Source organism: Mastomys coucha, unplaced genomic scaffold, assembly GCF_008632895.1.
Source record: "Mastomys coucha isolate ucsf_1 unplaced genomic scaffold, UCSF_Mcou_1 pScaffold5, whole genome shotgun sequence".
In the NCBI taxonomy this organism is placed as follows: Eukaryota; Metazoa; Chordata; class Mammalia; order Rodentia; family Muridae; genus Mastomys; species Mastomys coucha.
The window spans coordinates 106774715-106788268 of NW_022196911.1; the positions used below are offsets into that span (position 1 = coordinate 106774715).

Sequence of the window (13554 nt, forward strand, 5' to 3'; positions counted from 1 at the left end):
CCCTCCTACCTCTCCTACTCCTCCTACCCCTCCTACCCCTCCTATGCCTCCTACCCCTCCTACCCCTGCTGGTCTGTTTGCTTCCCACAGAAGCATCTTTCTTGCTTCCATGTCACATGCCCTCCTTCCCTCCCTCCCCATTAGATGCTTCTCCTCTCATGGTCTGTTTTGACATCATGACCCCCCGCCTGACACATACCTACACACACTTATACCTACACTCACTTATATCTACACGCGCGTGCACACACACACACACACACATACTACTGTATTAGTCAGGGTTCTTTATATGAACAGAACTGATTCATTCTCTCAGTTATATATATATCCCTATTGAACAGTCAGGGTTCTTTACAGAAATAGAACTAGTAAGAATGAATATAAATGCACACACACACACACACATATATATGTATATACATATATATATACATACATATATATGTATATATACACACACACACATGTATACATATATGTTTATAGGTATACACATACACACATGCATATATATATTATATATATACATATACATATATACATATATATGTATGAGAGAGAGAGAGAAAGAGAGAGAGAGAGAGAGAGAGAGAGAGAGAGAGATTCCTAATCCTGAAGTAGTAGTCTCTAATGCCAGAGAGCAATGGACTTACCAGTGAAAGTGAGAGCAAGCAGGCTAGGGGGGGCCAGCTTCCTTCTTCCATGTCCTTTACGTGGGCTGCCACCAGAAGGCGTGCCCTGATTACAGGTGGATCACCCCATCTCAAAAGACCTGGATTAAAGATATACCTTCTCACCTCAATCTGGAGTACAAGTGGGTTTTCCCACTTCAAATGATTTAATTAAGAAAAAAAGGAAAAAAAATCCTTATAATGGTAACCAGCCTCTGGGTTTTAGTTAATTCCAGGTAGAGTCAAGTTGACAATCTTGAATAGCTGTCACACTTGAGCACATACTCATGTCTCTTCACACACACACACACACACACACACACACACACACACACACACACAATCCTACATATGCATACAAACATATACACTTACATACACACGGTCTTACATATTCATACAAACACATACTTCTACACACATAGTCCTACACATACACCTACATAACACACACCTACATACACACACAGTCCTACACATGCAGTCCTACAGATACATATACACACGCCTACATACACATACATTTAAGTTCGTGAAGCCATCCCTCTTGTGACATACTCCAGGAAGGCCACGCCTTCTAAACTATCCGAAACAGTGCCACCAAGTAGAACCCGACTATTTAAACGTGTGAGACTGTGGTGTGTATATGTGTGTGTGTGTGTGTGTACATTTCTCATTAAATCTACCAGATGACCAAAGAGGTCTTATTTTTGGATGTTTGTAATAGAAAGTTCTTACAGTCTAGTCTTTTAGAAGGTTTAAAATGATTTTATTTTTAAAAATGGGATTTTAGCAGATAGATCATACACACACACACACACACACACACACACACATACACACACATATCTATATGGAATACACACATAATATACATATATTATGTGCTTGAGTATATATAGGTAACTGTACACATATGTTGTATGTGACTCTGTGGGTACATAGATGGTGTGTGTGCATGTGAGGGAAGTGAAGGTCAACCTCAGGCATTGGTTCTTGGGTATGACCACCTCGTCGTGTTTTAAGGCAGGGTCTTTAGTCTGCCTGGCCATGAAGCCCAATGATTTTTCTATCTCTACCTCCCCAGTGTTAAGATTAGAAGTGTGTGTTGCTGCTCTCGGCTTTTTATGTGAGTTTTGGGGATCAACCTCGGGTCTTCATGCTTATGGGGTGAGCACTTTATGTACTGAACCTGTTCTCTGGCCCAGTAGTTTTCTCTCTAACCTTTTCACATGTGTTGACACAGAAAAGTCACTAGAGTAAGCTGCCTGCTACTAAAATAGTTAGACTTATGTTTGCATTTCCTCCAGGCCTACTTCGGAGTCTCAGTGCTCAGCCGGCTAGCCAGTTGCCATACCCAAGTGTGTTGGAGGCCCGTCCAGATGTCAATACTGTCTGACTCAGAGTAGCTAAAATCAAACAGTCGATTAAGCACAGTCTGTTTGTTCGGAACAGGAAAGTAAAAGAGGCAGTAGGTATTTATTTATCTTTTGACAAATGTATGGCTTCGGAGGCACACTGTGTTTTTATTCTGTGGACTGCACCACATACCCCTTCTTGGAAATGATCAGAGGGAGCTCAAATAGGCAGAAAGCTCCCCGTCAGCACGAACTTGAAGCTAGCAATTCTCAAGACAGAGTGGATCGGGTTTGTAGTGTCAGCCATGGCCAGGAGCTTGTGTTGTGGCATTTGGAAGAGGAATTAGAGAAGTTAACTAATTGCACACTTGAAAATGACAAGCCTCTCGAACATTCAAAAGCCAGACTTCCATCCAAGAGGAAAGTGGTGTACCTTTGAACTCTAAGGTTGTTATTTTATATTGAGTTTCAAGCATTTTCTACTAAACATGGAAAATTTGCTTCCACCCCAGCTTTCTCATGGGTGTTTTACTATTCTTAGTGCCTCTTTTGAAGTGTTTTTGATTTCAAGATGGAACGAATAGTCTGACTTTGCTTGCTTGCTTTCCTTTCTCTCTCCCTTTCACCTTCCCTCCATCCTCATTCCCCCTCTCCACCTTCCTCCCTCTTTCTACACCTCCTCCTCCTTCCTCCTTCCTTCCCTCCCTCTCTTTGTCTTTGTCAGTCTCTCTCTCTCTTTCTCTCTTTCTCTCTCTCTCTGTTATACCTTTCTTTTTAGATAAGGTTTTACTATATACACCTGTAAGTCCCTCTGTAGCCCAGGCTGGCCTTGATTCTGTAATCCTCCTCAGCTTCAGGCTCCTGAGTCCTGGAATGACAGACATCATTACCATGGCTGGCTGCTGTGAAAGACCTTTTTGTTAGAATTCTGTAGTTGGGGGTAAACTTTCCCTTCTGACAAGGGGCTGTAAGTCAAGAGGTAGCTCATTGAGCATTTGAGCCACAGCTTCTGAGGTCTGACGGATCGTAAATCCTTTGTGCTTGGCCAACTAGGATGACGTTCCCCACATTAAAAAAAAAAGAGATGGATTAAAGCAGAAAGGAAGTTTTGCAAACTGTTCTGGGGAAGAAAAATGTCCTGTCTCATGGTCACTTTTACTTGCAACTTGAAAGCCCAGGTGCTAAGGATGTAGCTTGGTGACAGAGTGCTTGCCTAGCCTGTGCTAGGTCCGGTCTTCTCTGCAATGTCACAATGACAAGAACAATGAAAAAGAGGAATCTTTAAAGCCGTTAGCCACCTGGGAAGAGAGAATCCTATTACACAGTAAACAGGGGGCCAAAGATAAGCACTGCTGCAGAGGTCATTGGTCTCTACAAGAACTCTTTATGTTAACATTTCAAGGTCAAGGTATTCCTCTTGGCTAATCATTCCCTGAGATCTGCGGTTGAGTAAAAAGTTAGTCATGGGAAGGTGGTCCATAGAGTGTTTCAGACTTAATATATTTAAAAGATTTTTATTTTTTCTTCCTCCCTCTCTCTCCCCTCCCTTCTCCTGTACTCCCTCCCTCTTCCCTTCATCCCTCCCTTGCACTCTCTTCCCCCTCCTCCATATATGTGGGTGCACGCTGCCATGGTGCACACATGGAGGTCAGAGGATAACGTACAGGAGTCTGTTCTCTCCTACTGTGTGGGCTCCAGAAATCAAACTCAGATTTCCAGGCTTGGCAGCAGGTGCCTGTTACCAGCTGAACCATCTAGCTGGCCCCTCAGATTTCCTATTTAATCTCTTGAATCTTAAGTGTAGTTTCTCTCTCTCTCTCTCTTTCTTTCTTTCTTTCTTTTTTTTTTTTCAAGACAGGGTTTCTCTGTATAGCCCTGGCTGTCCTGGAGCTCACTCTGTAGACCAGGCTGGCCTCGAACTCAGAAATCCGCCTGCCTCTGCCTCCCAAAGCACTGGGATTAAAGGTGTGCACCATCACTGCCTGGCTTTAAGTGTAGTTTTAATGTTGTATTTGTGTTATTTTATTGACTTAAGAAGTTAAATTGTTTAACCAATGGAGGAAAATTCTGGGTTTAGATTGACTTTGAATAATAGCTGGATGTTTGAGGCTTCTGTATATTTAAAAAAAAAATCTAGGACCTATGAATGAGGCAGCAGTGTCACCAGAGGATAGTTATTTTCCAGATGAACTAATACTTGAATTTAGACAACCTTTTGTTTCTAGGAAGACAGAAGAGAGAGATAGGAGGTATGAAGTAGTCATGATGAGGACATAAACAAATGTCATGTAAACCAACTGGAGATGGTTCTTACAACTGCATTCCAACTGGGAGAAGGGTATAGCAAGTTTTTCTGAAAAAGGAGGGCCAGCCAATTACCCATAGTCCAAGTATCCTTGACCTCTTGATGTCTGCACCAGTGGCACTTCCAACTGGATTGTCTTTGTTGTGGAAGGCAGGCTTGCACATTGAAGGATGCTTAGCAACATCCTCTGCCTCTGTCAAATACTGCCAACTAGTTGTGACAACCGAAGGTGCCTCCAGACATTGAGAAATGTCCCATGGGGTGGAGGTACAGAATAGCTACCATTGGGAACCACCAACATGGACTCTCAGGCGACAGGCATATGCAAAGCCACCAGTGGGTTAGGAGTTCATTCATTTCACCCAAGCACACATCCTCATATCAGTCCCACGCTGACAGTTGATGATTCTCCTTTCTAATATACTCTCATTTTTATCCCCAGTTGAGATGAACTTTCTCTCATAGGTTGTCTGGTCCCTGAGGCCACTAGGTCCTAGGTCTGCCCTCAGTTCCAGGTTGATTCTTGTGTCCTCTCCTCTGCCTGTAGCCTGTCTCAGGTTCCCTGGCTTCTACCCACAACATTGCCCGGAATAAACTGGTACGCTGCTTTTACGTTGTTTTGGTTCGAAAGCTCCTCCCCCCCCCCTTTTAATTTTTAAAGAGAATTTCATTTTGCATGTAAGCCTATAGTTCCACATCTTCTAGTGACGTCACTCTCCCACAGTTTTGTACTTGCACCCTTTGTGGGGTTCGAGTCTGTGAGTGTAGTAGAGCTCACGTCAGATGCTCAGGATTTCACTTGCTCCAAAGGATCTATCAGCAAAAATCCCAGGAGCCCAATATGCTGTCACACTATGGTTCTCAGACTTCACAGACAACTCTCTTCCCGTTCGCGTATGATCCTATGGCCCAGTGGCTACAGGAAGCTGTAGGTTGTTTCGTGCATCGCAGTTTTCAAGGGCATCCTTTCCTCCGTTTTATAACCCGGAACTCTAACATCAAGTAAATGGTTTCTTTTCTTTTTCCATTTTAGATCCAGGGGTGGGTAGAGGATAGGGGTGGGTTGAGGACAGGGGTGATGGGTTGGTCTCTCTCACGTTGTAGTTTTATGAAGACTGCCTCTGGTATCAAATGCTATTAAATGTTGGGATAGTCAGAGAACCGAATGACCACTAGACAGCAGCTCATGGCCACAAAAATATTTCTAAGAATCATTGCTAATTTGCTGACTGAATATGCTTCCCATTCTTATCCACCAAGACAGTGAACAAGAAGCACCTCCTTAGTAAAATATAGGTTTGTGGCTTCTGTCTCTGGCAGGTTTATGTAGGAACATATAAAAGCAAATTTTCTATGAGAGGGAACCACAAACAGGGAGGGGCACGCAGTTGGAGGCAGGGAGGAGTATTTAGTGTCCTGTGAGAAACGTTGGCTGATTTCCTCTCTGGGAGGTGGGATAGAAAGCTGCCTTGAAAGAAAGTACAGATATAGGTTTTGAAATGCAATGGCTATAGGTAAGAAAATTAGATTGAATGGCATTCATAATGTATTAAAGGAAAATGAACACGCACATACACACACACACACACACACACACACACACACTACACACTACACACTACACACATACATACTTATTCATGTTGAAGCAAGCCCAACGTGGTTTAAAACATAATTTCTAAGAGTTTATAATGTACAATAGAAACCAGTATGGGAGGCCTGTTTTTTTGTGCATTACAAAAATCAGTTATGGTTTTACATTGGTTCTAAAGGCTTAACAGTGAAAAAAAAATGGTTTCTAGATTTTTAATGTGATTATTATTTTTTTTCTTTAAGCTTGAAGAAAAATTCCAAAGAACGGCCCACATATCCAGAGCTTATGGTGAGTGTGAACACTTTGGTGAGTGTTAGCAGATGACAGCTAGTGATGTAGCCATGGCAAGGGGGTGCCTAAATAAACATTTAGGGAGGAATTGATCAATATGGTTGAATCCTGGGAACTGGATACAAGACAGAGTTAAGGGCCCTTTGTCACTGGTATTTATCCTTTAAAAATATTTTCTTATTTATTTTACGTGCATGTATTTATATGTTTGTGGGTATACATGTATCACAGTGTACTTGTAGAGATCAGAGGACACTTGCTGGAATCAGATCTCTCCTTCCGCCATGTGGGTCCTGGGGATTGAACTCAGGTCCTCAGGCTTGGCAGCAAGTTACTTTGATTCTCCGAGCCATCTTGCTGGTCCTGTTTGTGCTTTTTTTGTTTTGTTTTTGATGCAAGCTCAGAATAGGTCATTATTCCCAGTGATGGTTGCCATGTTGGTAAACCTAGAAAACATTTGTATCCAGGACGTTGGTATTTTCAAATCTGGAAAATTCTCACTATAAATATGCTGGGAAATGTGAGTTTGGAGACTTCAATGGGATAAGCTCATAAGCCATGTGGCCCATCAGTTTTTCGTAACAAATCTTTGACAAATTAAGTGATCTTCTTTCTCTCTACTTTTGGTCTTCATTTTGGTGGAAAGAAGTATAGTAAGCCCTTTTATGGGAGTAAAGCACCTGGTCCTGAATTTATTGTTTTTCCTATCAGTAACATATGATGAGAACAAAATCTTAACACTGTTGCTCTATAATAGTGCCTCTACCTAAATAGATGTAGAACATGGGACACGTCTATTTTGGAAAGAAATAATGTAGACTATATGTGAATGTGTGCTTACTGCTTACCCCTCAGGTTCATCTTAATTACCAAGGTTATAATTTTAACAGTGGGAAGGAGATGTTCTAGTTTTATTTCTGTTCCTGCAAAAAACTATCCTGACAAAAGGAGATTTAGGATGTCAGAGCATAAATAAATAAATAAATAAATAAATAAATAAGTGCATGTTAGCTTGCTTGCTTGCTTGCATTTAGCTCTGCTTCACCACTCCTAACACGTTAGGACTCTCTGCCTAGGGAATGGTGCCACCCCCAGTGGGCTGGATCTTCTCACACCAATGAACTCAGTTCAGTCTCCCACAGGCATGCCCACAGGCCAACCCAGTGTGGATAAGCCCTCACTGAGACTCTCTTCCCAGATGGTTTTGGGTTGTGCCAAGTTGGCAGTTAAAGCTAACTACCACAGGAGAATTACGACGTTCAATTCCAAGAGAGGGATGAGCAAGACTTGAGATCCTTGTTAGTGGACCTGCTGGCAGCAGTCATAGAGTGCTTTCTTCCGTCCTACCGACAGCCTCAGTGTCTGGATCGACTGAGTGCATCCCAGAAGCATAGGGCTCCTGGCATCTCTTATTGAACGGTGTTCTGGGGTAGATGAGACGCAGAGCAAGAGCTGTTTGGAAATATTCATAAAAGTTATACAGGAGAAGCTGGATAGCTTAGTGGTTAGGAGCATTTACTGTAGAGGACCTGGACCTAAATTCAGTTCCTAGCATTGGACCCTGTAGCTACAGCTCCAGAGATTTTGATGTCTGCTTCAGGTCTCTGTGGGTAAATAAACATTCCACCTCCCAATACACATATACGCAGAATTAAAAATAAAATATTAAAAAAGAGTTATCCAAAGATGAGCTGTGTGGACATCTCAGGCGTGCTGAGTTCTGTGAATAGGGCTTTGGTTTCTTTAACTCTGAGCCATTCTCTGACGAGAAAAACTGGAGTCAGGCCGTCTCCTTGCGCTTCCATTGCCACCCCTTTAAAAGAGCAGTGTTTGGTATTCACCACTCAGCAGCTGTATGGAAACAGAGGTGTGGGGGCTGGAGCGATGGCTCAGTGGTTAAGAAGAGCACTGACTGCTCTTCTAGAGGTCCTGAGTTCAATTCCTAGTAGCCACCACATGGTGGCTCACAACCATCTGTAATGGGATCCCATGCCCTCTTCTCGTGTGTGTGTGTGTGTGTGTGTGTGTGTGTGTGTGTGTGTGTGTGTGAAGATAGCGACAGCGGACTCATAGGCATAAAATAAGTAAAACATCTACAAAAGAAAGCCCAGACCAGTGTGTGGTCTTTGAAGATGTATTTACATGCGTGGGTCGAAGATCTGTTCTTGAATTATTAGTTTTTAGAAGTGGTCAACTGGAGGCCTTTCCAGGCCCGACTCCCACTTTTGTGGATATTTAACATTTAACAGATAATTTCACGTAAGGTGTGATAGACAGGGGGTGATTCCTATAGGATGCTATGGAAATTGGAATCCTGAAGTCTCTGTTTTATAACCAATTTCTAATACGAGAACATTTTCTCTGTAGTTCGGTTATTTACAGTGCCGAACACCCTCTTTTTTTTTTTTTCTCCAGTCTAAGTGGCCTCTTATCAAAACTTTCATCAGAAAACACTTGAGGAAAAAAAATATTTCCTATGCATCAGCCTCTGGTGTTGCCGTCTGCCTTCCTGATACAGTCTAACAAAGGCTGAGTTGGGGTGCTTGGCACGTCTGTTAATGTTGTAAGATTGTGTGGGCAACCCTCCCTCTCTATGGCAATAGTCTCTGCGGTACTGGAAATGGACGTGCCTTTTAAGACCGTAACTATTCCCTGCTTTCCTGTGGAATTGAGGTTTTGAAATGGAAATTCTGAGTTGGAACTCCCTGACTTCAGCACTGGGCAACACGTGCTGGAAGGGCTATTGTTTCAGTTTTTGGAATTTGTGAAGAGGTAGGAAGAGGGAAAAAAAAAGTGATTATTTTTCCAAATAAAGGAATATTATTATCAAGGCTCCAACCCAGATATATACTACTTATAGAATCCCCAATAATTTTCACCCTAATTTAGATGGAGGGCTATAAGTGCCCCAAGCCCCATCTTATTGGCTCATCTCCTCAAATGTCTGTTTTGTGGCATTTTTTTTTTCCACAGCAGATATTAACCAATACTTTTTTGGTAAAGGTCTAGATAGTATTTTAGGTTAATGAGCCATGTAGTTGCTGTTAAAACAAATGAACTAAGCTGAAGTAGCCCTGTTCAACATAGGAAAGCAAAAAGAACATGTGGCTGTGTTCCAATAAAACTTTATTTAAAAACCAGACACTGGACTTGTACCTTTTCTACGTTAGTGATAAAACACTAAAACTAAGTCAACCTAGAGAAATAAGTGTTTATTTGGGCCTATAGTTCCAAAAGATTAGAACCTTTGATGGTAGAGCCAAGACAAGGTGGCAGGAGCCGGAAGCTGAAGGCTCATTTCTTGACCGGTACACAGGAAGCAGCGAGAGCCAACTGAGAACGGTATGACTCTTCAAAGCCCGCCTCCGCTGACGCTGAGGGACTTGCTCCAGCAAGGCCACACCTCCTAAACCTCCCCAAACGGTGCCACTAACTGGGGACTGAGTATTCAAGCATCTGATCCTAGGAGGGACATTTCTCATTCAAATCACCGCAGACAAGGGGTTGGATTTGGTCTGGGGATCATAGCTTGATGACCCCTGCCTTAGATATTTACCACCAGAAATAGTAGCCAGGCCGTTCAGATGATTTCCCAGTAGAATGATTGTCTTCTCCAAATATCTGAGAAAGTTCTAGATTTGAATTGCGGTATGAAACCAGAAGAGCTGAACCCACAGCCCTGGAGGTTGAGGCACATACCTGGAATATTTTTGAGGCCTGGTAGTGATTGTGGCTTGCCTCTCTGCTTCCTGGCAGCATGTCCGCGAATCTCCACGCTTCTTCCCGGCACCATAGGACTCCTAAATGGTACAGGGTCCTCCCTCTTGGGGAAGAGGCTGAAGCTGGAGCTGGAGCCTGGAGATTGTTTGTAGGACCCCATTTGCCCACCTCCAGGTTGCCGTCCTTCCTACTCTTAGTTGTTTCTAGAAGGAATCAAGTTCTCAACGCTCTTCAACTTCAAAGCCCCACACAAGGCTCACGGCCACCTTCCTTGTCAGTTAGCTTGCCTCCTTGCTCTCTCTCGTATCTTGTCCTCAGAGTACTTTCTTAATCTGGGATAAACTAAAAGCTATCTAAAGAAGTTGTTTTAAATTAAGGGTTCCGGATCCTATTATTTAATCCATTCACGGACTGGAGCCCCATGTACTGAACTAGCGACAGCAGGATAAGGCTTGAGGTGGAGCTGACAGGCACTGGACTCAGCCATCCAGGCAATCCGAGGCTTGGCGTGTCCTGTTTTGATAGTCAAGAGCTTTTTAAGCACGTTAAAAGATTCTCCAAATGTCAAGGGGATGTGGGAAAGCTAATAAGTACGGTGGTCAAAAGAAAATGACAAAAAAAACCCAAAACAAAACCAAAAAAAAAAAAAAAAAAAACCAAGCCCTTGGTAAGGGTGCCGAGCTGAGTACGTGGTCAGTAATCGAAAGGGGGTGTCACGAGTTTGGCAGATAGGGGAATTTAGAGTGAAGGGCCGTGAATCTAGAACGTCACACTGGGCATAAGGCTCTGAGCCAGCACTCAGCCTGTACCCGCCAATGGGCAGGAACAGAACTTTCGTGTTCTGAGTCACAGTGCTCAACAGTGACCACCCACTTTCTTTGGGGTTTTATTCCTTTGTTCCCTCCCTCAGTGGCATTGTTTCCTAAGACTTACATGGGTGGGCACTCAGTTCCCCACAGAGCTGACTCATCTGGCCCTCCGCTGTCAGGTTTCAAACAAATATAATTAGCAAACCTACTGGTAGGCAGAGTGAAGGTTGCAAGCTGAACCTTTCATCAGGGAAGCAGAGTGAGTCATGACTACATGAGAAAAGAGTCATGTTGAGCCATTCACAGTGGCCACTGCTGGCTAGTCAGAGGCCTGGGCATGGTAGGTGAGGTGGAGGGGTGTGTGATGTGGGTGCCTCCAGGACTTGGAGTTTCTTTGCTTGGTTTCTGGTCCCACTAGAAGAGCTGAGGGACATGATGTAATGCACCTCTCTCGCTGGAGATTGAAGGCTCTGTAGCCCAACGCTTACTCTAACCCAGCTGAGCAGTGCAGGAAGGTTTTCTGTTACGCAGAAGAAATGGCTTGGTCATTCCAAGCATTGAAATGGCTTGGAATATGGGGGCTCTTGCGTCACGCCTTACCTTTTCTCTACACAGTGTAAGACATGACATTGTATTTTTCTTTAAGTTGACTTAGTCCGACCTGTACACAAAGATAATTTTCTTTTCTTTTTTTTTTTCAATCTTTAATCTCTGAGCTGAATTTTTTTTTTCTGAATTAACCAGCAGTCTGACGGTCTACATTAGTCTGTGAATGGCTCAAACTCTTTAAGATTGATGCAGTCTTAGCTGTGGGTGTGGCCTTAGAACATGGCCTTAGCTGTTTTAGTTCAAAGTGGTTTTCCAGTGTCACGGGCATGAATGCCTTCCTTGCCCATTTACCAGTATCTCTTCTTCTGCCCCGCTCCTTGTCCCGTCAAGTGGAGGAATCGAAGTCTGTGACGTTTTAATTATTGCAGCTGTCTAAAATGACTTTGAAGAGAGATGGTCTTAGCCAATCTTTGTATTTCTGTATGGATGGGATTATGTAGTATACTTACATATGTTACTTAAACTATAGATTTTTTTTTTTTTGTATTGGAAACCTAGACATGAAAATGGGAGATGGCAAAGAGGTAGCCTTGAGGTAAGCATGTGAATAAATATGTGCTTGATTGCACAAGGAATATGAGAAATCCAGCTTGCCTTGAGAGAGATATTAACCCATTTATTAAGCAAAGGTATTAATTTGCTAATTTTATATGTTATTAATACTGTGTATTTTTCTTCTCTTTCCCAGCAACATCCATTTTTCACCGTACATGAATCCAAAGCAGCAGACGTGGCATCTTTTGTAAAACTGATACTTGGGGACTAAAAAGCCATGGACTTAACTGGTCGACCCTACTGTGGATTGGTGAGCTTACAGGGCGGAGTGAGTTCACTACAGCGCCAACAGAAAGTCGTCTTGTGATCATTGAACCCCGCCTTTCTGAGGGGTTTCCTCTCCCTGGTTTTCTTTTTCCTCTCCAAAGGGGGCCTTGAAATCTCTAGCCCAGGCTGAACTCTCTAGATGGGTGAAATACGACGAAGGCTTAGGACTTGAAAAGGGGATGAAATATTTAATGGCAAGTCAGACGAGTCCTCAAGCTTCTCAGATCTCTCGTGTTCTTTACGAAATGAATGCATCGACCCTGGTTACAAGGTGCTACAGTAGTGACGAGATTGTAAAGTAGATTCGTAGTGTATCCCACTTATTTTAATATTTATGTTTCAGTTCTTGGTTGGAAATATTCCACTTTATGCAAGAAGGGAGATACAGAGGCAGGGCTGACTTAGCAGTATTTATAGGGCTTTTATTTTTTGAGTTCAATCATGTCTGTGGTCCAGAGGAAGTTATTTAATATGCATTTTAAAGGATATTATAAAAATCTCAAGCAAAGGGGCTCTTCCTGTGCAGTGTGGCTTGCAAGCTCTCAGAGCTGCTGCTCCCGACCTTCAACCCAACCGTGGGTGATCATCGCATCTTTTGAATGATTTGTCAACGTTAATGTTCCTCACCCCCCACCCCCCAACTTTGGAAAACATGAAAGTCACTTGTATCATGGCTCAAAGAGTTAAAAAATACAATGGTTCTCTTCAAATTTGTGGTATAGTATTAGTGAAAAAATGAAAATAACGGAAAGTGATGTGCTTTTTATATTTGCCTGTCTTTCTCTCTCTGTGTGTGTTTGTTTGCATATGTACTTGTGTGTGTGTGTGTGTGTGTGTGTGTGTTTGTGTCTGTTTTTGTGTGTGTGAGTACATTTAGTAAACCAAGTTCTACCAAGTGGCTTCTAGGAACACCTATATTAGTTAAGAGGACACCTGTCAGTCCTGAGAGAAGATCCAAAAGCTCACAGAGAGAAACGAGGCTCTCTGTTCTTGTGCCTCCTCAGTGGATATGCCCCAAGGCCTGCTTCTGTAATGCACAAACTGTCCTGCTTTCCTGGTTTGTTCTCACATCTAATGAAGAAGTCTTATTATTAGAAGGGCTATGCTAAGAGAAGATAAACTCCAGCAGTCTTTAACGAAATGAAGACTTAATGAAGAACAATGCCTTGGGACAGACTGCCAAGTTGTCATAGGCTCAGACCATGTCTCGGTATAACACTGTGGAGTTAACCCTCCACTCTCAAGCTCTTGCAGGTTGACTGAATTCTTGTGATTAAAGATGACATGAGTTCTCTAGTTGAAGTGTATGTGGTCCTCTAGGATTGAGAAGTATTGTGAATGGCAGGGAGAGGGTAGATATTTGCTAAATAAT

General features: G+C 42.8%; 1 protein-coding gene across 2 annotated transcripts in view; it reads left to right on the plus strand.

The window, feature by feature from the left end:
- The window catches only part of Map2k6 (mitogen-activated protein kinase kinase 6), a 121254-nt gene extending 108317 nt beyond the window's left edge, over positions 1-12937 (plus strand). Inside the window, exons 11-12 of one of the 2 annotated variants that reach the window (XM_031354877.1) lie at positions 6174-6219; positions 12049-12933. In XM_031354877.1, coding sequence (XP_031210737.1) covers positions 6174-6219; positions 12049-12126 — 124 coding nt within the window. In that variant the 3' untranslated portion in view covers positions 12127-12933. Of the gene's footprint in view, positions 1-6173; positions 6220-12048 lie in introns of both variants that reach the window. The other variant, XM_031354878.1, reaches the window with a different exon arrangement.
- The last annotated feature ends 617 nt before the right edge of the window (positions 12938-13554 follow it).